At 41.9% G+C, this 26,078-nt stretch overlaps 1 protein-coding gene across 6 annotated transcripts in view; it reads left to right on the top strand.

The window, feature by feature from the left end:
* The window catches only part of IKZF2 (IKAROS family zinc finger 2), a 126,712-nt gene that overhangs the window by 70,595 nt on the left and 30,039 nt on the right, over positions 1 to 26,078 (top strand). For all 6 annotated transcript variants that reach the window (XM_019554634.1, XM_019554631.1, XM_019554633.1 and 3 more), the window contains one exon: positions 705 to 872. In XM_019554634.1, coding sequence (XP_019410179.1) covers positions 705 to 872 — 168 coding nt within the window. The remainder of the gene's footprint in view (positions 1 to 704; positions 873 to 26,078) is intronic.

Below are 26,078 nucleotides of genomic sequence, written 5' to 3'. Positions count from 1 at the left end.
CTAAAAGTTGCTGGAAGTGAAGTGTGAGGAGGAAAATCTGAAGGATTTTAAGAATCAACATTGGTATTAATGAAAATTGTGTGTCAAACTTGTGGATTTGGGCTTGATTTTGATTTACAATTATTTCCCCCCCTTATACCATTCTGCAAGCATAAAATAAGACCTTAGAGGGATTTAAAATAAAATATAAAGAAATGGACATTTTAAGGCCGACGCCTTGATATCTGTCCAGAGTAATTTTTTTGGTTGGTACTGGACACATTTTAAAGATGGACCTATAACCAAGATTGTTGTAGGGCCATAGGGGTGATAAGCACAAAGCCACGGTATTGGGCCTGTATTTTTCCAAAGTGTCTAGCTGAAGCACCTAAAAGATACTGAACACCCACTGCATTGAAAAACCAGGCACTCCTGTTAAAACATCTCATGTGGGCTGCCTAAAAACAGAAGCACCCCAAATCTGTATGGTAAACTTTACCCGGGATGCTATGTAATTTATACCCTCTAATATTAGCGTAATCAGTTCTACAGTTGTTTGAGTAGAACAATTTCCATTGTAGAATGAGTTGCATCAAATTTAAACCAAATGATAGAGTTGACTTAGATCAGGCTACGCTACATATTATTACAAGCAATGGGATGTAGGTCTATAAATTTTGTAGTTGATGTCTTGACAGTTCTGACCACTATATTCTCTCCTCTAGGTGAACGCCCCTTCCACTGTAACCAGTGTGGAGCTTCTTTTACACAGAAGGGGAACCTGCTGAGGCATATCAAGTTACACTCTGGGGAGAAACCTTTCAAATGTCCCTTCTGCAGCTATGCCTGCCGCAGAAGGGATGCCCTTACAGGACACCTCAGGACGCACTCTGGTGAGTCTTCATTGTCCCCTCTCCTTCATTGTTTCTTTCTTTGTCACTGTTAAAGGAGAATAAGCTATGAAATGGCAAACATGGTTTGGTTGCTTTAGCAGTCCCTCAGGTAACTCTCCCTGCACTTGAGGCAAGCCTAGATTTAAATCAGAAATTTGTGGCTCAGCCCATGAATGAGCTCCTTCATTAATGGTGGTATGTATCCCTTTGAATGTCTCATTGGGTGCATCCCTAATACAATGTCAGATTGTTTTGACGTCTTAGGCCCAGAGCAGCTGGAAATTCTGCAGATTGATCAGGAAAAATTAGGTATTGAACCCTGTACTCTACCAGTCGTAGTTGGTGTCATCAGCAATACAGTATGATCTTTAGCATGGCACATTGATGGGTCTTGAGTTGGCTCAAGGATTGGACTCTTAAGTTACAGATTCGTCTGCAGAAATTGCAGGTCTTCCTGCAGGAGAGAGTAGGCTTTAGGCTGGGATCCCTCTCCTTTTTCCTTCCTCCACACTTCTCTGCTTTGAGAGCAGGGCGCTTTTCCTTGCAATAGGCTGCTGCTTGGTTAAAGTTCTCATTGGAGTTAATTAGCAACCAGCTCCTCCCAGCTCTTGATAGTGGAATCCATTTTCTTGAGGTATGCCTTCAATGTGTCCTTGTAGTGTTTCTTCTGGCCATCACAAGCTCTCAGCCCACAACTAACCTGGGAGTAGAACACTTGTTTTTAGATTTGACGTACACAAAAGTTTGATCCAATAAAGTTGGTGCTTGAGGGTCACAGACTCAATTCTGGTGAAGCTGGCTTCAGCAAGAATGCTGGCATGTATGTGGTAATCTTCCCACTTAATGTGGAGGCATTGTTGGTGATACCTCTTTAGGCTCCTTGAGATGCCGACAGTAGGTCACCCAAATTTCACTTCTGTAAAGGAGAGTGGGGATTATGGCTCCATTGTAGACCTGGATTTTGTTGTCTGTCTTTACAATTCATTGTACGTTTCATGTCTGCACCAAGGAATCTTAATAATATAGAAAGTTTTTTGTTAAACTTTAGTTACTTTTGGGGTTGAACTGTGCCTTATTATTAAGCTGTAAACCAAGGTAGCTACAGTAGCCCTAGAGCACTGATTCTTGACTTTCTTTCAGGTTGCACACCCCTTTTTAACCTTGTTATACTGTGTTGTAGCCCTATGATTCCACATTATGGATAACTTTTTTTTAAAATAGAAAAAAAAGAATAAAAATATTTTATGCCATTATAATTGCACTGTAAAAATTCTAGCAATTTAAGAAATAACAGAGAATCGTTCTTAATTTTTCCCCTTCTTTCCTTCATTTATAGTTCCCCTTTCCCTTCCTCTGCTTCCTAGTTCCCTATAAAACACCGAGTCTCAACTTTTTTAGACTCAAGGCACCTGTCCGTAATTTCTGTGGATTGAGTAGCACCTCACTTGAAAAACTATTTTATTACAAGGCTTACCTCCTTGCAGAAGAGGTAGGCAGTTCGGGGTAGAGGAGTGCTATGCAGAAGGAGCCTGAGCCTGACCTTTATTTGCTTATCTTCTCATGCCTGAGCCTGCCTTTATCTCCTCACACTTCCTGCAAAACCCTTCAAAGGATCTCAAGGCACCCCAGGGTGCTCTGGTACACTGGCTGAGAAGCGCTGCTCTAGCAGTTTGTTGCATGTTCCCAGAGGTACGTGTCCCCAGTTTGAGAACCATCATTATAGAAGGTTAAAGGGAAAGCAGCAGTTGTAATCCCCTTGCAGACAGCATAGTCTGTCTGCAGCCTTATTGCTGAAATAGCTCCACCTGTAGCCACAAATCCCTACTTGGCCTTCCTTGAAGAATCTTATACTATTGGTTGTCCGCAGCTCCGGCAATATTTAGGGTCATGCCTGTTTCTTCTGGCCCCTGTCAAGAATTCAGGGGACCAGTTTACCTGTACTCCCTTCACATTTACTGGTAGATGAACTAGGCAAAAACAAACCTTTTTAACAACTGAAAAAACTGAATAACATGAAGTGTCTCTACCCTTGCCCTGTCCTGCTCTCCCAAGAATGTTCAGCAAGTTTGGTAAGCCCACTCATAGAAGCTTGTATTTTAGTTGGTGTTTTGAGCTGAGATTAGAAACTGATTTATCTGTAGTATTACAAATGGACTTTCTTAAGGAACTATGAATGTATGTAATTGAAGTGCAGGTACAGACAGAAAATGATTGTGAGAGGGTCATCCTAACACTTCCTATCTTATCTTCATTTTAGTTACTTCTAAAAGCATTGCAGCAGGGTCAGCATCACTTCAGAAGACTTGAGGAACTTACACTCTAATAAAACCATAATTTGTTTTGTAGATACAAGGTTGATTTTTGCATTTCTAAGAACTGGAAAAGACCTATACATGGAAACTTCTCCATGCAGATAGATTCCTGTGTGCACAGGGATCCTCATTGGACTGGACAGGACAGACAGGAGGGGTGAAGAATTCACTCACTGCAGTCTCATCTTTAGATGGTTGTTTTAGACTTGTCACTGTACAGATTTAACATGAGTCAGTGGCAGGAAGTACCTGTGGAGCTGTGTTGTACATTTCACACATCAGCTCTTCTGACCCTAACCACACTTTAAACTAGAAATTTAGTTTAAAAAAAAATTAATACTTAAAAAAAAAAAAATGAATCTTGGCATAAAATAACCCACATCACAAAGCATGAACATCTTGGTTTGAGATCATTTTCATAATATGAATATAGATATTGTTACCTAGATATAGATACAGATTGGTCATATTTCCTGTATGAAAATATATATTATATATCTTATGTGAGGATGAGATTTTTTTCCCCTTCGGTGTGGGTTTTTCAGGTGTCTAAACTGCTTATGAATAAAAATGTTACTGAATGTGTGTTCCTAAATGACTTGGTTAGGCTTGAAAGTCTCACCTTTTTAGTTTCAAATTTCAGCTTCACTTGGAAAAAAAAAAAATGTCAAATCCTAATAAATCATCTGTATGGAGGTTCAGGAAGAACAGGTAAATTTTCCTATAGTACATTACAGGCCAGTTCCTAAAGTGGCTACTACTGACAAAGAGCTCAGAATCTTTGAGTATGCCACCCATACCTGGAATAAGTGTGGACACAAGTATATGTGCTGATGTGCGTCTGGTTCTTCAGTGTAAACTATTGGAAACTGGATTGCCTGGCATGTACTTGCATACTTGAGCAAGAACATAGATATGCATAGCCATGGAAATGTACCAAAACAGTACTTTTTCATGGTAATAAATTCTTGTTAATAGTGATCCAGAAGCAGATGTTGAAGATCTAAAAGATCTATTACCCTTTATGGTTAGGGACAGACATTACACATAAACTGGTTTAAACCTGTAACAGAACAGATGTTCAGTGCACATAAACCAGTTGGAAAATGCCTAAAACTGGTTTGAGATAAACCTGGTTTAATGTAGTATCAGACTTAACTGATTTGAGTCAAACCGGTTTATGCAATGTCTGTCCAAGACCCCATTGCTGGTTTAAGTTAAACCAGACACCCCCAGCATCCCAGTATGCTCGCTGGGCTGGGCTGGGCCGGGCCAGGCTGGGCTATCTGTTCCACATCAGGGCTGGCCCCTTTCCTGTATTCCCTTGCTGCAGCTCTAGAGACTTGCAGGCTGCTCCCCACCTCCCCTTCACCACTTCCTGCTAAACAGCAATTCCTCCCTCTTCTCTGCCTTGCTGAGATATGTCTGCATATTTGCTAGCAGACCACATGATGGCTACGGTCCATGCTGTGGCACACAGGACAGAGGCAGAATCAACAGGTAGCTGGTAATGTCCCTCTGTTGTTTTCTTAATGGGGTGATGAACGCTGAGTTAGGGGTGATAAACACTGTGTTATCAACTCCCTGCTGGGCTGGTCAGAAGGGGGATGTACCCCTCCCTAATCAGAGCATCCTGCCAGGTCCTGGCCACACCCCCCTCAGCTCAGCACTACAGAAGGGAAGGGAGGGCTGCTCTAGCACCTCCCGGCTTCTAGCCTAAGCCATTGCAGGCATGTGCCTGCATGTCTGGGGTGCCTGTACAGTTACAAACTGATTTAGCCTAGCCGGGTTAGACTAACCTGCAAAGATTGAATCAATTCAGGCTCAGGCATTTTGAATGTCTGTCCCTACCCTATAGAATCTTTGCCTCTGTTCCTATCCGTAGCCATAAAAGGAATATACGATAGGTGAAATACAGATATAAGAGAATGAACATGATGATTACACAGAGGACCACAATCTGACCTTAATCTGGTGTGTGTATGTATATGAAATTATATATATCTGAAATATACATTATATATAATATGTAATTATGTGGATTTCTGTACGTGTTGTATGTATCTTGGATGGTTTTTGTCATACTATTACAGATGCACAGAGACATACACACACCAGAGTTTTGGCAGCCAGTTTTGCACCAGGTAGACTTAGATTGTCACAATGATTTCCATCATTTGAGGACATGGCCCAAAACTGCAAAATGTGTGAATCACTAATTATTTCATCTTACACCTTTTTTCTTTTAAATTAATTTTAGTAAATAAAAGGATGCAATTAACTGAATTTCCCCCCCTGATTTTAACCTACTATTCTTAACAAAATTATTGTACAGGAAAATACTTTTTATTTAGTTAAAATCAATTTTTTTAAATATGGTTTTGGGATCACTTTTTTAACTAAAAATTGGGGATTTTTTTTAAATGGGAGAAAACCAGGATCCCTATTGATAACATGACATAGTTGGTTTCACTGTTTCTCCACTATTTTCAGAGGCGCTAGGGTCATTTTCTTTCTATGGATTTTTGCACAGCCAGAGACGAGAGAGAAACATTTCAAACAAATAGGAGAATGTCATTGTAAACATAAATTAGCAGCATCTCAGAGGCAGCTTTTTCCTTTCTTTATGCATTACTTTTTAAAATATGTTTTGGTTTTTTTTCTCTCTTGTGGTTCTCTTAGTGCTAAGAGGCATTAAGAGCCACATTATAACACCCTTACTCCAACAGAGTAGTATTTTTTATGTACATAGTCCCACAGCAAATGGCTAGTAAAGTCTTACTTGGTATATGCATACTGGCATAGTTACGCTCTAAAAAACTAAGGATATTATCCTGAAATTATTTTTTACAGCGATTATTTACTTGTCCTGACATAGGCAGTTCTTTGTGGCTTCTGTGATTCCAGGAGAGAGATGACATATACACATTATCAATAAGACCATGTATAGGAGTAGACTCATGCATAAGGCTTCACTGAGAATAGGCAGGGAACTAGGGACGATGAGAGGACTTCAGCAGGACTAATAGGTGTCTGTGGGATTGGCCCCATAGTCCCACATCTATATGATACCCATGTGACTCCTCTTGTATGTTCATGTAACAGTTAGGTAGACTTAGAGACAAATGTAGTTATTCCTAGACATCCACAAAATCATTGACAGAACTAGGAATAAAACAGAATTTCTAGTTTCCAGTCCCACATTGTCTGACTACAGTATAAATATTCACTTTTCTGTACAGCTAACATCCCTACTAAAGACTTTAATAGGAAAGAAGAAAGGTCTTATTATTCAGGCACAGGAGTGGAAGCATTGTGATTTGGGTTTTTCTCTGATCTCTTCCATAAACTTAAGCTGTGACTTTGGGCACGTAACTTCTAGCTTAATTTCAGAGAGAAAAACCACATCTCCAGTTAAAGTGTCTTAGAGGATTGGGGGGAGGATAGGGGAAGAGGAAAGTGGATGCCAAGTAGAGAACCCCTTACATTGCTTGCCATTACTCAGAGAAGACCAAAGAGTTGGTGGATGCTGCTCTGATAAATCCTGTCTGGAGATGTTAGGAAATGATAGAACTAAAGCCTTGTCCTGTAGACTTTCTTCTGCCTAGTATTGTGAATAGCCAAGGCAGGTGGAAGGATTTTTGACACTTTGTGTTGCCACAGTGGAGTTGCCTCTTCTCCCTGCCTCTTAACTTTGCTCTGGCATGGGCAAGCTCCATCCCCTCTCTGCTCTAAGGCATGGAACATGTGTTTGCTTCAGCCACAGTCCAGTCCAGTGGTAGTGGCAGCTCCAGCTGAGTAACAGACCCTGGTCCAGAATTGCTGTGTTGTAGCCCCCAGCACCAGGCTGGGTTGGGGCCAGAGCAACCACATGCTTCGTACCCCAGTTTGGAATGGGAATGGAGCCTGCCTATACTGGAGCAAAGGTAAGTGGAGGAAGGGAGCTGGGGGTAGGATGGAGAGATGGGGGAAGAGGTGGAAGGAGGCAGGCACAAGGGAGGCAGGTAGAAGAGGTGTAAGTGGGTGGCAGACAGACAGTAGGGAGCTAGGTATGGGGGAGTACAGGGTAGATGCCATTATTGGCGGGGGGGTCATATTAAATTCAGGGTTGTCTTAGATTTGCGGTAAATATGGTAAATTTGTTTTTTGAAATTGGATGCCACTCAATTCACAAATCTTTTATGGAAGGATACCTTCAGTCCAGTGAGGAGTGCCTCGAGTCCAAAAAAGTTGAGAATCTCTGTTCTATAGTCTGATTTACAAAAGGCTGAGCACTTTCATCTCTACAAGTGAAGTCAATGAAAGGTGTGTTTTGAAAGATAGAAAGTATGAGATAATCCTAAGTACTCTGAAGAGTTAGGGGTTTCAGAGTGATTACTCCAAATCAATGGACTCGCTGGACTTTAATCCTCTGTGCCTTATTTCCTTATCCATAAATTGGTGCTGACAACATTTCATCATCTCTCAAGGATTTTGGTGGAAAAATTTCTAGTGTTTGTCAAACCTTCAGACACAATAGTGATAATAACTATGGAAGGATGCCACGGAGGATATTGATAACGTTGTCTTCACAACAAGATTTAGATAGTATTCCATAAATAAGGCCTAAGGCACAGACCAAGAAGAAAACAAAATATTGAATTGCTGCTCATTTACTGAGGATCATGAATTCTGTGCACAGAATCTGGACTCAAAAAAAAAAAAAAAATGCTGTGTGACCACTTAATTAAAGACCCATTCATACTGACTATGCATAAGGGGAGCAAATTTAAGGTTGTACAAGCAACCTTAATCCTGGCATTTCCTAACTTTTGAGTGCTTGACTAGTTCTTTTATTTTAAGGTATGTTTTTTGCATGTGTAATATATATATAAAAAGTCAAGTTTTAATTCAAATTTTCAAAGAATTTTCAAAGAAAAAGTCAAATTTTTCTTTAAACTGCATAGTCAGGTAACTTTTTTTTTTTTTCCACAAATACTCATTCCCTTCCCTCCCCCAGCTCCCAGTAAATTTAAAGTCTGCTTCCAAAGTATTTCTTAACCATTTTAAAAGTTGTTATTTTTTCCCTGGTTGCCTTTAACAAATATTTGCTTTTTTCTCCCCTTCCTGTATTGCACTTGAATGCTGGCTTGTTATTGTGGAGCTATTGAATTGCACTGAACTAATGGCATCATTTTATTTACAAAAGAAAAGCAGTGAAGCAATTATTTGAAAAAGCAAGACAGAAAAAAAATCATGATCTTAGCAAAATATGTGCAGCGTACAAGACAAAAGATATGTCTTATTAAGAGGCTTACCAGCCATGGAAATGTCTGTTTAAGAAAAAACTGTTTTCCTATCCTGTTTTACATTTCTAGGTTCCAAGTATCTTGCTTATAAACTGTATGTATATGTTGGTGAACATTTAGCCATACTAACAATCCCACTGAAGCCAGTGGCTAAGTAGAGACATTCAAAAAGCCCAAGACAGAAATGATCCAAGTTTTTCACATTTGACTCTAAGTGCCCTAGGTTAGGTCAGAAGTGAACAGAACAGAGCAGACCTATGCTGCTTGGTAATGAGGCGGGGAGGGGTAGAATCATTTTGCCTGCACTGGCTGAGGCTAGTAGGTTGGGGACACTCCTACACACCTCCCAGCATGCCCTTGTGGGCTTTCTGGGCTGCCAGAGACTAGGGGTGTGTGAAGCAGGCAATATTAGATTCAGATTTGGCCCGATTCAGGACAGTGATTTGATTTGCTTATTCGGATCACTGTCCCAATTAGATTTGACTGAATCTGAATCTGAAGATTTGATTCTAATTCAGAGAAGCAGCAATTTGGCCATAGACACAACTTTATACGTTTTTCTACGTACCTCGAGGTACCAGGCTCAGCTTGTAAAAGCTGAGATGGCGGGGTGGATGGAGCATCCCACGGGAATGCAGGGGGGGTTCCATGCATGCTCGGAGATGGACCTGGAAGTGGACCAAAAGTAGTTCCCGTCAGCTACGGGGGACCTGGGTGCCCCCCCCAGACCCAGGAGGCACCAGTTGCCGAGCTGGGGGGCGGGAGGTCCACTTCTGATCCATTTCTGGGTCCCCCGCCGAGTGCGTGGGGAAACCACCCCGTGCGCTCCCATGGGATGCTCCATCCACCCCACCGTCTCTGTATACATGAGGCATGCCTCCTACCTCGAGGTACATAGAAAAAACATACAAAGCTGTGTCTATGACTGAATCATCAAATCTCTCTGAATCGAATTGGAGACTTTTGATTTGATTCGGGAAGATTAATGGGTCTTGGGATTCAAAGATTCAGCCGCTGAATCGGGCCAAATCTCCACGGAATAGAATCAGCAACTGAACCTTCGCACAGCCCTACCAGATGCTACCAAGTGGAGCTGAACCAGGGGGCCATGACTGATTTGACTACCAGGCCACCACTGTTTGTTTTGTTTTGTTTTGTTCTGTTCCCCCCCCACGCCCTGGTGCTGTCAGCCACAGGAATTAGCAAAGAATTACAGATTTGTGCAAGCTGAAGAGAAGAGAATCGTAGACAAGCAGGTCTAGAAAGGACCTCCAGCAGTCAAGTCCAACCCCCTGCCTGAGGCGGGTTAGGCCTATCCAAACCATCCTGTACAAGTCCGGACTCTTAATTCTACATAAGACTGCCCTTAGCCCTGGCCCTGGGGTTGCCAGAGGAAAGGCAGCTGGAAGCAGCTGGTTCAGCAAGCAGCAGAAAGCTCTGGTTTTGTTTTCTGACTTGGGGAAGAGGTAGGTGAAGGGCCTGTGTGTGGGGCTTGGTTCTGGCTGCTCCCTGCTGTGGACCCAGTGCCCTAGTAACTTAGTTTCTTATCTGCAGCTTCACAGCTCAAGGCAGCAGTGAACAGGGGCCACTGGGCAGCAGAGAGCATCTCTGCCTCATCCATGCTGTACTGTCCAGGAGACGCTGATGCTTTCAGGCTCTGGGGAATCATTGTGGGGCAGCTCCACAGCTAGAAGCCAAGGGAGGAGTGAGCAGCTGGAAGTCTGGGGGGTGGGGGGAGTTTACTGGACAAGCAAGGGATCTAGGCTGGCCTGGGGATGCCTAGGCACCATGAATCAGGCAGGGGAGCCCATCTGCCCCATCTCCTGGGAGCCATGATGGGGACTGGAGGTGCCTGTTCTGCTTAGATCTGCTGCATATCAGGGGTGGGGAGGGGAGAGGGGTGTGGGGCAGGATCACTTGGGGCTAGGCTGGGTATATGCATGCTCATCTGGTACGGGTGAGAGGCTTGAATATGGTGAACTGAAGTTTAATGTCTGCCTGCAGCTGGTGGCCCACCAGGTTGGACATCTTGGTGATTTTAGCCCAGGTTCTGGCACAGGGCAATGCAGATTGCATTGTAGCAACGTTCCTTCTTGTTACTGAAGCCCCATGCCCTACCAAGCACCAATGGCAGTGTCACAGGAAGGCATTGGCTGCAGCTCTACTCCTTGCCCTGCCCCACCCCACTGTGCCATGGCCCCACCCAGCCCCACACACACAGGGCACAGTATCCCACAGCTGCTGCTTGCTCTGCCTGCCCTGCCCTTCCCTTGTGCCACTGCCTGCAGTTTGCCAGAACTCATAAGGACCTTATGCTTCGTCCTGCAGTGTGCTCCCTCCCCTGCCCAGGGACATTGTAAAAAGATAGAAAAATACTGAGCTTCAGATGCTCCGTTCCCCTCCTCCCCCTCCCTGCTCCCCAGACCCTTCTTTCCCTGCTGGCTGCAGCTAATAGGAGGTGGAAAGCAGGCTGACTCAGTTCTGTGACAGCAGCCCAGGGGCAGGCGCCCTGGATGCTGGGCCAGAGCTGCCAACCACAGCCAGCCTCACTTCCATGCAAGATGGGGCTATCGGGGGGCTGCAAGGGTGCCTGGGATGCTAGCAGACAGCATCTAACTTGAGCTGGTAAGGGATCTGGTACAGAAGTTCAATAGATTGATCTAAGTTCAATGACTTGGGTCTGATACCACATTGAACCAGGTCTATCTTAGATCGGGTTCCGCCATTTTTAAATGAGCCTATGTGCATTGAACTTCTGTTTGGTTCCAGGTGTAGGCTGGTTTCCGATTACTTATACCAATTTGTGTAATGTCTGTACCTGGCCAGTGGGTCTGTTAGTACTTTTCGGGGTAAAAGAGGACTCTCCAGTCCAGCTTTCTGTGAGAACCAGGTAAACGGGTAAAAGTTGTAGAATCGAATATACGGACTCCTAGAAGAGCCTCATTCTGCCTTTATGGCTGACCCAGTATGAGTTTGGGCCAGGTATCTTGCCTTTTGATTTCTCAGTTGTGCAGGCAGAAAAGTGAATAACCAAACACAATGCTGGAAAAGAGAGACTGGGGCTGAAATCATGTACCTACAGAAATCAATAGGAGTTTTGCTATTGACTTTAATGGAACCAGGTTTTCTCCTTTTTTCATGCATATAAATAGATTATGAGTGTGGAAGTTAACCATGAGCTGAGGGGCAACTTAAAATAAAGGAAATGTATGTTAAATGGGAAGGGCAAGTTTGTCTTAAGCTAGTGCTTTGAGGATGTGTGATGAGCTACTGAGAGCCTATTCTGATGTTGTAATAGTAGCAGCTGTTTTTACTAAGTACTGCTTCTGCAAAATACAGATCTTTATCTGTCTCCCTGTTTTGTTTGTGTAGGTCCTATTCAATTTAGATTGAATCTAAAAATTCATTACAAATCTCTTGTAATGAAATATTATTTTACTTTAAAATTTGTTTATTAGCTTTCAAACTTGTAAACACTGTTAATCTGTGGACAGTATTAGGATGTCTGCTGCTTGCAATATTATTTTCCTTCAGTTCTCTCTGTGTCTAGAACCCCAAATCGTAGTTTTTTTCTGTGTACCTGGCTCTCTGTCAAATTTTGAAATGAAAAGTTAAAAGTATTAAAGTGTGTGTGTGTGTGTAAAAAAAAAAAAAAAAAAAAAAAAAAATTATGGGGATTGTTGTGTTAAAGCCCGTCACCTATAGGGATCCTAAGGAGAATTGCATTCTGGGGTAGAGAGCCAGCACCAATGTTCATGTGCCACGTGTCCCCCATGTGAGCTCAATTTGGAAGGTTTATCTAATTCAGGGGTGGGCAAAATGGGGCCTTTGGGCCGCATGCGGCCCACCAGGTCACTTTATCTGGCCTTTGGGGACCCTAAAAAATTTAGAAAGTTAATTTTTATCTGCCCCAGCTTCCTGTCATGTGGCCTTCGATGCCCTGCCAAAACTCAGTAAGCAGCCCTCCGCCCAAAATAATTGCCTGCCTCTGATCTGGCATGGTCTCTGTATATGATTTTCATCTTTAAAGCACGTTATGATAAGTATTTATAGCATAAGAAGTACATAGAAAGAACAGCCAGTATGTGCTCACAAGTATCTCAATACAGAACTTTGGTCAAATTGAGTTGTTCTTGTTGAACAGGAAAATTGTCCAGGACACTGCCATTAGCCTCCATTGTGCTAGCATTTTTCTTGTCTTTTCTTTTCTTTTTAACTCTCTTCCAAGAAGGGATCCAGTTTCACCCAAAACAGTAAGCCAACACGTTCTTTTAATTGTGCCTTTGAAAAGATTAACGTTCTTAAAGGTTCCTTAATAGCTACAGAAGTTATGAATCAATTGCCAGCTCTTAAACCCGAGAATTGTTTCTTACAGATAAGACAGATAAATAGTAGAAGTGGTCTTGGCAAGTGGGGGCATTGTTTCCCAGACTTATGAATCACTTGCTTTCTGATAAAGATGAATATCAGTTTAAAAAAACCTCATGCCTATTTAGTGACAAGGAGGGAGAATTTTTTTCAAATACCCAAGCAATATCTAAACTTTCTAAGAAACAGGATCCTGCTCATAAACTGGGATTTCCTGGCCTTTTGGGGGCTAGCTATGCATCAGCCTCAGCTATCCTGCAGAAGGAAGGGCATTGTGTAGGGGAATGGAAGAGAACAGCAGCCTTTGCACAAAATGCAAGTTATTTTCACTTACTGCCTCTGGGAGCTGCTCAGTGAACTGAGGATGCTGAGTCAGATTTCTTCTATGCCCCGTTTTGCTCATTAAAAAGGCTAGTTATGGCTTGCATTGGGGCTGGTTGATTCCCAAGGGCTACCTGCAAATTAGCTGAATGGAGAGGCACTCTGCTTTGTCACCAGCAGGTCACGCCTCACCTTGCACCTGTCCCTCCCTTCCTTACACCTGTTGTCTATGCCAGGATGTAGTAGAGTAGTTTGTGCAGGAACAGTCTTTGCTAGCTTTATACCAGTTGACAAACTTCTCTCCTACCCCTGGAGAATTCTCAGTTTGGCAACTGCAGCCAGATTCTTACTCTCTTACACTGCTCAAGAAGTAAACAGGCCATAGCTAAAATAAGATATCTGTCTTTCTGACCCTTTTTGCGATTACATTAAGTTACTGTTAAACCAACTCTTTGGGTAGAAAAATCTTGGGCCTGATTCACCGCTGGGTTGTAACAATTTTATGTCAGCGATTTTTTTGTTGTTGTTGTTGTTGTTTTTAAACCTAAGGTGGAGGGGGGGGGACTGTTGACTTTTGTAAAGCAATTTAAATCTTCCTCTTTTGTGCATTTATTTTGCCTCAGTATGATAAGTATAATTTCTATGGCATCAGAGGCAGGTGAATGTGTTCCAGTTATTAGTTTTAGTGCAGTGTTCTCTCAAACACCATATCTATTGTGTCCTCCTTTTTTATGGCTTTGAATTTCTTCCTAATATTTACCTAAAATATCACTTGCTTAGTTTCGGATTACTGTTTCTTGTAATCTCATGTTCTGTAACTGTGAATAAGTTTTTTCCTCTACTTAGGTTGTAACTTGGATAGCATTAATGGACTATAATTAGGTCCCTCTGAAGCCAGTCCTTTTTATGAAATATATCAATTCTTAGGATCATAAAATCATAGAAAACTAGAGCTGGAAAGGACCTTCAGAGGTTATCTAGTCCAACCCCCTGCCAGAGTCAGGTTCATCCCTGTCCAAACCATCCTATCCAAAACCATTGTTTCCATTCTCTTCTATCTGACATGCCAATCATGTTATCCTTGTTGTTGCCCGATTCTGAGTTTTCGCCACTTATGTATTTTCTTCCTATGAAGTGAGAGAGCAAAATGGGAAGCTGTGTCCTGGATGGGTTAAATGCTAGGCTGAGGCTAAGTCAGGCATGGGCTTTTCCTGTGACCATAGGCAAGTTGTACAATCTATTTTCTGCCACCGTTATCCATCTGTAAAATAAGGATACTAGCACTTTCCTACTCTGCAGAGGCAGTGTGAAGACAAGTTATGTTAATGATTGAGAGGCATTAGGATACAGAGGTAATGAAAGGTCATATAAGGGATTTCCAGCGTTGGTTGCACCACAGATATGTAGAGCTGTGTATTATATAAACATCCTGTGCGCAATAGTGAAATGAGTTGATTACCAGGTGAAAGGAATTATAACTTCATACTGCTATTCTAGCTTTATACCCTGATAGCTCTCAAAAACAGTGGTAAAGTTGGTTATTAACATTCATATTTACCAAGTAGGCTGCACTTTTTTGTTTTGAAGTTGCTTTTGTTTTCACAATAATCATGTACTGGTTCAAGTAATCAAGTACATATATACTCCATGAATGCCACTTTTGAGAACTGGAAAATGGAATCAGAAAAATCTAAGGACCAGTATGATCTACAGGTGATTATACTGTTGAAGTTAATAGAAGTCATGGGGGCTCAACACTTTGTAAAATTTGGGCCCCTCTTTACTTAAATGCCTCAAGGTTAATTTGTTTGCTGGTTATTAAGCATTTATTTCTATGCATGCAAGACCCAACTTGCAAACACAAGAACACTGGTAGGAAATGGAGCGCTTAGTATGAACTGTGTATCTTTATTTATGGGCCCAATATGCAATGGAGAAATTTTTAGCTAGCAGACTTGGGACTAGAGATTCAATGATATTTAGGTACCCCAGTCCTCTAACGCTGGCTGTAGAGACCCATGTTTACAACTCTAGAATTTTGGGGGCCAGTCCTTGGTGGCAACCAAGATGAACACTCCTTGCACAAGTTTTGGATTTAAATGCTCAAACCAGCATGTTTATAAGCTAAAAAAAAAATAAAAAAAATTCACGATTTAAAATGCAGAATTTGCATGTCCTGTAAAGGGACTTTCTTTGGAAACTGAGCTTCTTACTAAAATTGCTGGTGAATTTGAGGAGGGTAGATTGTGGTGAGAGGCAAAATTCTGCCACCCCAGAGACTGCATATCAGGCTGTAGGTGATTCTGCAGAACAGGCAATCCAAGGTAGCAGCTATGAACTTACCCCTGTAGTTGAAGTTAAAACTTTGTTTTCACTTTACATAAGCAAAGCAGAACAGAACTAAGATATATTCTTTACTATACAGTCCATCTGAGCTGGCAGACACTGCAGCCATCTTGAAAGCTGAAGTGACTTTTTGGTTTTCAAGGAGTCGAGCCTTTTTCAACATTCTTTGTAAGAAGCTAATTCATTTGATGTCTAGGATTTGATGGTTCTTCCCTGTAAAATCCTTCCACTTAGGAAAGTAGGGTCTGAATCTGACCCATTTGGGCCCATCTCGTTACTATTACTTACAAGCATTCTATGGGACATTGTAAACTGGGGACCAGATACAGGGTGGCATCTCTGGTAGTGTGCAAAGCTACTAAAGTGAGAGAGGTATATTTGTGATCCCAAGGGAAACCAAGAGGGACTGGAGAAAAAGGGTAATCCACTTTGTAACTCAGATTTCAGCAAAACCGGAGGAGGCTCTACCGATTTATTCTCCTGTGCAACCTGTTTGAACTGACTCAGGGATAAGGTGCTGATGAATAGCACTAGAACATGAAAATTAGTATCTTGGGGTTTTTTTACAATAAATCTGTGAGCCTTGTTTAATTCCCTCTCATTACACATTTCCCTCATGTTACATATATATAACTATGTGGGAAATGCAATGAAACTTACCCTTGAAGTTTCCATTGGAGAAGACTGTGTTTTCACTGTGTTTGAAATTATCTGGCTATAATCCCACTTACTGTTTGATCTGAGTGTGAACTTTCCCCACCCTACGCCCCACCTTTCTTCCTGGAGGTAGTTGATAGAGGTTGATTATGATGAGGATTACACAAGAGGTGCCAGTTGTACACATTTTGCATAACTGTGCTCTGCTTATTTTAGACCTAGTGCACCAAGTTCTCTTCCGTGCTTTGCAACAGAAAGGAGAGATTCGTATCTTCATTCCTTATGCAACTGCCCAATTTGAAATGTGACAGGAAACGCATGGTTGTGACATGCCAACCTACACAATTATCCATATACTTATATAGGTTTGCTTTCAGAAAAACCATCTTGTAAATCATAGTCCTTCTCTGTATTAAAAATTAGGCTACATCTGTGATTATTCCCTGACAGCAGCAAAGATGACACACCCTGAAGTACAAGATGATAAGAAGAGCTTGTATATCAGCCAGCATGGTACAGTGTCCAACCCTGTACACTTTACCCACATTCTTATCCAGAAAAAGGTGATTTTCTTGTGAAATGACTGTATATTTTAGCTATTTTGGATAAAGGGTAGTAGATGAGTTTCAGACTACTTTTCATCATTTCTCTTTACTGTTATGGTGAGGTAGGTCAAGCTTGAACAGTCTTTCTGTTCTCCAGGAAGATATTCATGTGGTTAAAATAATGAACTTACATTTTGATACCTGTAATTCTTGATTCTGCCATCAACTCTGTATGACCTTGGCCAGGACACTTAGGCCCATATCTTCCAAGGTATGTTAGACTGTAAACACATCTTTCATTTGAGGCAGTCACAGTTGACCCCAGTCAAAACTAGGGACAAAAAAGGAAAGCTTTTACACACACTCAGCCCTTCCAATTTGCATTACATTGCTGATCCTTTGACAGGAGTGTCCCTGGAATGAATGGCAATTAACTTGCTATATGGTCTACCTAGTTGGTAAGATGTTCAGGGTATACAGTCCCTTATAGTACCCAGCAGAATGGGACCCTTATGTCTTTTTGAAGCCTCTAGGGTGGCTGTACAACTATGCTGGTGTGACCTAGAAAAACTGTTGCTCCCTCGCAGGTCTTTGAGGGAGAGGGCGATACCAACACAGGTCTTTGAGGGAGGCAGGTTACTGAAGATTTTTAACTCCTTTTTGGACATAGAGTACGTGAAATGAACATATTGTTATGTGTGTTATTGATACAGAAAAGCTTTGCTATGATAAAATCTTGCTCACTTGGATATTCTTCATCTGCATGCATTTAGATCTTCTCCTTGAAGTCTGAGACTGTAAGTGCAGCTAGGTTTGGCTAGAGGCGGCATGGCATTTTTTGTTTGTGTGATAGGTCTCTGCTGCTGAAATTTTCCAAGCAGAGCAAAAGCAGAATTTATGAATGATTTAATAAGGGCATAAGCAGTTAAGCATGATGATAACCATTGGACATCTTGCCCTGATACATCCCATGTTAACACATTTCACATCTCTTGCGTGAGGAGTGCAAGCGTTTTGAGTTTCTTTCAAGGATGGCACAGCAATCTATATCCCTCAGCTACCAGAAATGTTTGTGAAACTTCCCTGTATCCTTTCCTCTTTCCGAACGGCTGAGTCTGCAGGACTGGCATGCATGGAACTCTCTGGCAATGTGGTGAGGCTGCTTGCCAGCTGCATTACTTTCTGGATCCAAAAGAACACGTCATTTCTCTCTTTTGTGTAAATCTCCACCCTCTCTCTTTTTATTTTTCCTTCTTGAGCCGTGTAGGTGAGTCACAGAAACCTGCTCATCCACAACCTGTTCCTTCTTGCCAAAGCTTAGAACAGCGCTCCTGAATCTTGTAGGTGTCAGGAATAGGTTATGAAAACAAATTGATGTAGATGTGTCTGCATGCTATAAACAAAAATTAAATGTACGGTAAATATACCATCTAAAATGTGATCCTAATAAAGAGAGATTTCTTTTGTTGGAGGCATTGTAATCTGAATTTTTATATATATCTTTACTCTCCTTACTGCATAAAAATATCAGTGTGGAATGTGGAAATAATTTATGGCTAATGTAAAGAAAATTTATGGTGATAAGAAATTTAATCTTAACTCTACTACATCTTAAAAGCAGTAAGAAGAAGGGAAATGCCTAGAGAAGAGGATGAGTTATTTACTGAAGCCTTTTTAACAGAGTAATTGAGATTCTGGTCTCATTTATGGCTCCACAAATGTGGAAAAAAGATCAACTGAATTAATAGAATTACTCTGGCTTGACATCACAGTTGTGCCACCAGTCACACGCATTCAAAGATCACAAGTGGGATCCCCAGAATTGTAAGACTGACTGAGAATTCATCAGTGTTAATGGTCATAAATTGTTATGTTTAAAGTTTGCAAAATGGACATTATTCCACAATCACCTGAGCTAAACACATCCTTAAAAAAGAGAGAGAGAAAGAGAAAGTAAGAGAGAATGTTGAGCTGTAACCGTATTCATTTGCCTCCAAGAGCTGTAACTTTAAGGAGAACATTGTATGTTAGCAGACTTGCAATAAAATCTCAGTATTTGGCAACATTGTACAATCAGATCTTTTTCAACATTGGTAGTTAAATTAAACATAGGGAAAAAACTCTAAGGCTACATTTTCATTATAATGCATAGAATGAAACTGCTTGATTCCAGTAAGTCGATCATTTCTCAATAATACTGCATGTCTAGACCTTTACCCATCTTTCACAGTGTATACATCCACATTAGGCATACTGTGAAACCTTTATTTCCGAACCAGTTTCAGTGGTCTCAGGTATCCATTTAGGATCAGTTTGTCCTTAAAGGTACTGATGAGCAAACCTCAGATTCCAAGGTTGGGCTCAGTTCAGATTTTCACTGAGCCCTTGTCTGAGCTATTCTGACCTGTAGAGTATATTTAAATTATTTAAGAGCAGGGTTTTTTTTCTCATGTAGATGCCACTAGAAATATGAGAACAGCTTTTCTAGTGTTGTTTTGGGGCTTTTATTGAAACATGGAAATGAGGGGACCTATGTGAGCCATCAAAAACCATGCAGATCTGACTGTAGCTTGCTTTTTCAAAAGCATGAAGATCTGAAGAAGGAGTTAGAAGTTCTTTTAATTTGTTTTTAAACCAATGTATCCACCCTTAATTATGGATTTTTATTGTCCATACTAGGGCTTAATGTTTGTTTCCAATATCCAGCCTTAAAGCTGTATTAACTAGTCAGCTAGGAATTCCTCCCTGGTGAAATGAATCCAAAGCCAGTATAGAATTGAGTAGAAAACAGGATACTGGCTCTTGCTGTAACATTGCACCAGTGATAAAAAGGGGCACATTGGGAAAAGGGTATATGTCTGGATAGCAATGTAATCTTCCAGGCCTCATTCAGTGCAACATATTGGCTTAGGTTACAGCGTCAGTGAGGTTTCTGCGTTATTTAACCACCGGTGCCAAATGAGTGTTCTGAATCCTTGAGCCCTCTCTCCCTAACTTCATGGAGAGAAAAAGACTGTCAGCTTCAGCTGCTATTATAAACTGTTGATAAATGAAAGCAATTTTCCTCTTATTTGTCTATCAAAGAAAAGAAGTACAAGCAAAGGCTTTGGCAGAGTAGCTAATTTTTCACAGAAAGAATGATACAGATTTATGTACAAATTACATGTGGCCCTCAGGCCCCTGGCGTGTTGCCTGCATAATCCTCAGTTCTGCAGAACTTGGATAAGACTTGGTTTGCAGCTAAGGAAATAAGGTGATGAAATAAAAATACCTAAGAACACAACCACCCATAGAAGACGATATATGACTTAAATACTTTTCAAATTGGAGGAGTTAATACAGGGGACTTAGCATAATCGCCTTCCCTGTTTGGTGCCAAGCACCTTTGGTTATTGATGTCAGTAGGAAAAAAGGTGCTCAGCTCCAGATGGAAGCAAGCCCTTGGTTTTAAACAGATTATCCTTGTTTTCTTCCTTGCCTCTCATTCAGTACTGAGTAGTCAGTTCTTACCACCAGTCAGACCATTAGACCAGTCTCCATCGTCCACGTCTAGATTTTCAAATGAGATCTGTGGTGCTTTCTCTCATGGGCTAGGCATCACACACAAACCAGTGTAAGTGATCAGAAACCAGTTTAAACCTACAACGGAACGGAACTTTAGTGCACAGACCGATTTCAGAATGGCTGAAACTGCTTTACAATAGACCTGGATGGATCTAGTATCAGACTCAAGTCTTAGTGATTTAGCATCAGACTTATCTTAAGTGATTTAGACTAAACCAATCTATGGAACTTTTTTCCCACAACCCCTCCCAACTCAAGTTACTTTCAAGTCTTCCAGCATCCCAGGATGCTTTGTGCCTCCCCCACCAAACCCTACTCGCAGGTCAGGCCAGCTAGCCTCTGCCCTGCTGTCTGCTGTAGCCAAACCCAAATGGCCCCACTCCTGGGCTGTCAGAGGAGAGGCAGAAAAGCCCCTGCTCCAGAGCCTAGCCAGCAGGATGCACAGGGGCTGATGGGGGGGAAACAGAGCCTCCTCCACCCACACAGCATGCGAGGGGTCTACACAGCATGTGGAGGAGGGGAGGGGCGGGCATAATGGCAGGGGCTTTTCTCCCTGCAGCCCAGCTTGGGGATCACCCAGCCCTGGTATCTCTGTCATAGGGGGCAGAGGTGGGAAGGGAAACAGAGCCCCCCTGCCCTGGCTATGGCCAGCTGGGGTCTGCATGGCATGGGGAGAGGGGGATATCCTGCATGGCTTTTCCCACAACAGCGCAGCTTTCCTCTGCTTTCCTCTGCCCCACAGCCTGTCTGGGTGATCACCCCTGTGTTGGACCCAGCCTCTCAGCCATGGGGGGCAGGGGTGGAGGAGCAACAGAGCCCCCCTGCCTCAGCCACAGTCCCCAGCTGGGGTCTGCACACCATGAGGGAGCCCCCTGGCTCTTTCCCTCCACAGCCTGCCTTTCCTCCCCTTTCATCACAGGTGGGCAATCACCCTAGCCTTGCCCCCACACTAGACCAAGCTGCTTATCTATGAGGGGTCGGGGGGGGGGGTAAGGGAACAGAGTCCTCCCCCCACCCCAGCCAGTCTCTGGTCTAACTTTTTAAGTTGGACAGAGTCCATATTTCATTCTGTGTTTGTGCAGCACCTGGGGTCCTGTTCCATGGGTAGGGACCCCTAGGCATTATAGTAATGCAAATAACATTTGTTATAATAATAGTATTTCTATTACGTAGGCACTGAATGGTCCCAATAAAAAGGGCACTGGAGTATCAGGTGCAGTAAAAACAGTGAAAGACAGTGTCTAGCCAAAGAGTTTAATGTCTCAACACACCAGTTAAAAATGACAGAAAGAAAATAAAAATTAATAGAATCATAATGCAAAGAGATAACAGGCACAGAGGTTAAATGACTTATCCTCTGTGCCATAGTTGGGACTTGAACTCAGATCTCTTAAATCCTTTTCTTATAATTTGTGAGCCTCTTTCCTCAGATTTGAAGAAAATAGTGATAGTAAAATAGGACTAGGTTTGCAAAAGGAACTTAAGTAGGCAGTGATCTATTTTCCTTCAAATAATAGAGTAAGAAGCATTACACTTTTTTCTTAGTCAAATTGTAATACACCCTTTTAAAATATACTGAAAAGAAATAAATACTTATGGATAGCTGTTCATTAATTTTTACCTGTGCTTGAATAAAGTCCATTACCAAATGTGGAGTTTAAGTCCTTTATTTTAACTTCTGTACTTCCATACAATACCCCGAGGGGTTTGCCCATTTCCTTTTTTCTAACTTCTACCCTAACATACAGCCGAAACATTTTTTTCTTAATTCTTTTGATTTTAATCATGCACCTGTTTTATTTCCTTTTTGCATTATCCATTTCTCTTTTGAGCTTTGTAGTTTGAATCCATTTAGTGCTCATATTGCAAAACTAATTGCAAGTAAAATACTTCTCCCCCTCTCCCCACCTCCTGCAAACATTGATGTTTTAAAGAACTGCAAGTTCTCCAGAAGAACTGTTATTATTTATTATTTGTGCTACTGTAGAACTAGGAATGGTATTAAGGCTAACAGGAATTACTGCATTTTATTATCTGAAAAAGATTAATGTATCCCTGCTGTCAGACATAGGCACTTGATGTAGTGGTTTTCACTAGAACAGAGGCGATCTGGTGCCCGTGATTCATTTCTCAGGTAGTTAAAGATTCTGTCCCCCTTTAAAATATGTCTTCACTTTTTTTTGTTCTAAAAGGCTCTACAGAATTGGTCAGCTTGTTACTCCTAAAAGCTGATCTTGATTTTTCTTTCAAATGCTACAGTAGAAGATTGCTGAACAACCTCAGTCTGGGGTCTTTTACTCCAGCATTGTGAGCAGTGTATAAATTCTAGCTCTTTTTGTCTGTGGCACCTGTACTCTGTCTCCTTACTTTTAAATAGAAGGTACCGATCCATACGGAATCCAGTACTTGTGGAATACTTTCCCAAATAAAGCTAGGGGAAGAGTTTTCAAAGACAGACTATTTATCAGGATCAAAGCATCAAGGAACTGTAAAAACAAAATGCCTGAAGTCATGTGTCCTGGGACTAATTGGAAGTACTGTGTCTTATTAAAATAGGAGCCCAAGCATAGGAAAGTTGCATACTGAGTTAGTAACTAATTCTCCCTTTAGAGACCACAATTCCCAATTGGAACAAGAAACTGCTATGGATATTCCTTATTGTGCCAGGAGTAAGAGAACTCAAATTATTGCAGGTCAACCTTTCAGAGTGGCATTTTCAAAAATACTCAGTAGCGTTGGGCTAGGTTCTTCAGAAAATCTCTTATTTTTCTTAATCTCCCTGCTGTTTTGTTGGTATGTACAGTTGGGTGGGTTTTTTTGTTTTTGTTTTTTTTTTGGGGGGGGGGGGGTTGGTCAGGTATGTTCATAGGCAGGAAAAAGATTCAAGGGTTAAGCTGTACATAGGTGAAGGGACAGTCAGTTTTCTGTCTAACCTTGTTTGAGACGCATGGAAGCAGAGACAAAAATGAATTCTTGAGCAGCTGATATTTATGAAAGTAACTTGGCAGGGTAAACTGGCCTGTTCATGGGGTAGGGGTAAAATTGAGAAATAATTCTAGTGTCAGGGGACTCCACTAATTTCCTTGTTTGTCCTGTTTTTGAATGGAATACCAGTTTTGTTGGATGCTGCCCTTGATCAAAGTACATGAAAACTCCCAGATGCACTACTTAACAGAAACGAGGACCTGCGATTATTAGTCTTTCCTGTATCACTGTCACCTTCATGACAACTTGTTGTTAATATTTTGTTTTACAAAACTGAATTTTTGACATTGACAAGAGCTGAGGAACCATAGCTATTTAATTGAAACCAAGAAAATGAAGATAGGTCTCGAGCACTGGTTCTCAACCTTTTTTTTTGTACCAGGACCCATTTATAAACATTGGCCAGTCCTGACCCACAGCCCCCTGGCCTTGCTGGTACCCCTCACCCTCCACCCACAGCCCCCTAGCCTTGCTGGTGGCTCTCATTTCCAAACCATAGCCGCCTGGCCCTGCTGGTGCCATCTACTCCCCACCCTCAGCCCCCTGGCACTGCTGGTGCCCTTACTCCCAAGCAGGTCCAGCCCCAGCATGCACTGGAGGCAGAAGGCAGTGGCAAGGCCTGTGACACTCCCCTGCCCTGCGCTAGGGCTCTCACACCATGCCAGGCAGCCTGGTCATGGACCCTCCCACCACACAAGTAGCGTTTCCTGGCTGCTCCACATGCCACTGACCCAGCCACACAGCTCCTCCCCACCCGCTTTTCCCACTGGAGGGGCAGGCGCCTTTCCTCCACCTCCATGACCTGACACAGCCTCAACACCCAGCTGCTTTCCCCCAGTGCTGCAGGTACCCACTCCCTCCCCAAGCCCTGGACCTCCAGTCCCCACTCGCCTTACGTTTACCTGCATCCAGCTGCTGGGGTGCTCCCATGACTGCCTGGCAGCGTGCATGTACACACAGACGCATGTGCTCCTCCTGCCTCCAATTACCCAAGTAGCTCATTGCAGGCTGGAATGCACAGCCTGCAAGGGGAAATGCATGCTTTCCTGTGTTTTCCTGAGATTTGCTCACAACACTTTCAAATATTCTTGCAACCCACTTTTGGGTTGTGACTCATGGGTTTAGAAACAGTTATCTAGAGCTCCTGTTCTCCTAATCTTGTAATAGAAGAACAAGAGGATAGTCAATAATAAAAAGAGGTAAAGTCAAAACTAATATAGAGAAATACTTTCTCTGAAGAAAGCATGATTAAGCTGAGGCCAAGAATTCAACAAGCTTTTGGGAATGATTGGGCATTCACATGCGTTTGAAGGTTACAAAAGTCATTGCTTTAAAAAGTGGAGAAAATATAAAACCACCTGAGTCAAGACTTCAGCCAGCCTCTAAGTGTGAGGGATCTGAATTAGACTCTCACAAGAGTCAGACTAACCCATATTTGCTTCTTGTGCTGTTTGTTGCTTCTCCCTCTGAGGCACTTGGTACTGGCCCTTGTCATATTGGTGTTGTTGCCTATGTGTCTGTTTTTGCTGGGCAGCTCCCAGATGCTCAATACTTAAGTACAAAAATATGTATGACAAATGCATTTATTTTATTGTTCCCTTCATATACTAATGAATTTGATATTTTTAACCTTTTTGCCATCACTATAATTAATTTTATTATGGAGTTCTTACCAAAGCTAAAAATGCTTAGGCCACAATCATGCCATCTGTATTCACACTGGGTATTACCTTGTTTGATGCTGAAGTTAAAGAGCTACTTGTAAAGCATAGTACTACTTGGTGTGAATAAGGCTGACCAAATCTGGCCATTAACCTTTTCTGATTGATTTTTGGAACAACTCATTGCACAAAATGATAAGGATATTTTCTGTGGAGAATGTGGTAAAATATTTAAGTGATTCAGAATAAGGAATTACATTTTAAGTGGGAAAAAATAAAAGCTTATCTTTTCAGTAGATGTAAACTGACTCCAGTAGAACTACTCCAAAATACAACAGCTGAGGATCTGGCCCAGAGCCTACATTTTGTTTTACGAAAAGAGGTGGGTTAGGGGAGAAAGGGGGAAAAAAAGTCTGTCAAGGGAGTGTTTGTCCAGCAGCATTCCTGATATGAACTAAGGATTCCACACCCTGCATTGCGTGCATGAGCAGTTCATCTCCATTTGGGATCAGTCAAAGCAAACCTTCGCTTGCAGGTGACGTAAAAAACTCCAGCCAGCTCCTTAAATTCCTTTGAGCTGTGGGACTGTTAATGCAGACAAGAAAAATGAGTCAATCAGAACTCCCACTGTCTCTTTTTCTTGCTGAGTTTTGCTTGAACTATTAAAAAAAAAAAAAAAAGTATGCAAAACTTTAAAAAAAAATCAAAAATGGCTCATTAGCATGTTTTGAAAAGTCTGCTTTGTGACTGATTAAAACACAAGTCAACAAATCTACCTTAATATAATGCTATAGGTCTGACTTGGAGTAGAGAGTGCAGAGCAAGCAAAAGGTTACCTTCTATCTTTAACCCACCCACACATACAACTGTCTTTGCTGAGAGGAACACTAAATTCACAACTAGTCTGTCTGTATATTATATTGGCTGCAAATGGCTCCCCCACTTCAGAGGAAAGTTGTGCTTAAAGTGTAAATCCCATTGCATGTAACTTTAAAATGATAACATGCAATTATTTGTGAGTTTCCTGGTTTGTGCTAGTTTAACTCATCACCTTAATGGTATTTAAACAATTTTTTATAGTGTTCAACCCTCTCAATATCTGCCATAAAAATCATGGGAACTTCTTAGATAACAGGTATGTCTGACCAATTGGGAAAAT

Source organism: Crocodylus porosus, unplaced genomic scaffold, assembly GCF_001723895.1.
Source record: "Crocodylus porosus isolate Cpor-Errol unplaced genomic scaffold, CroPor_comp1, whole genome shotgun sequence".
NCBI classification, from domain to species: Eukaryota; Metazoa; Chordata; order Crocodylia; family Crocodylidae; genus Crocodylus; species Crocodylus porosus.
Note: the sequence above shows the minus strand (reverse complement) of the source record. Positions and strands in the feature narration are given on the sequence as shown.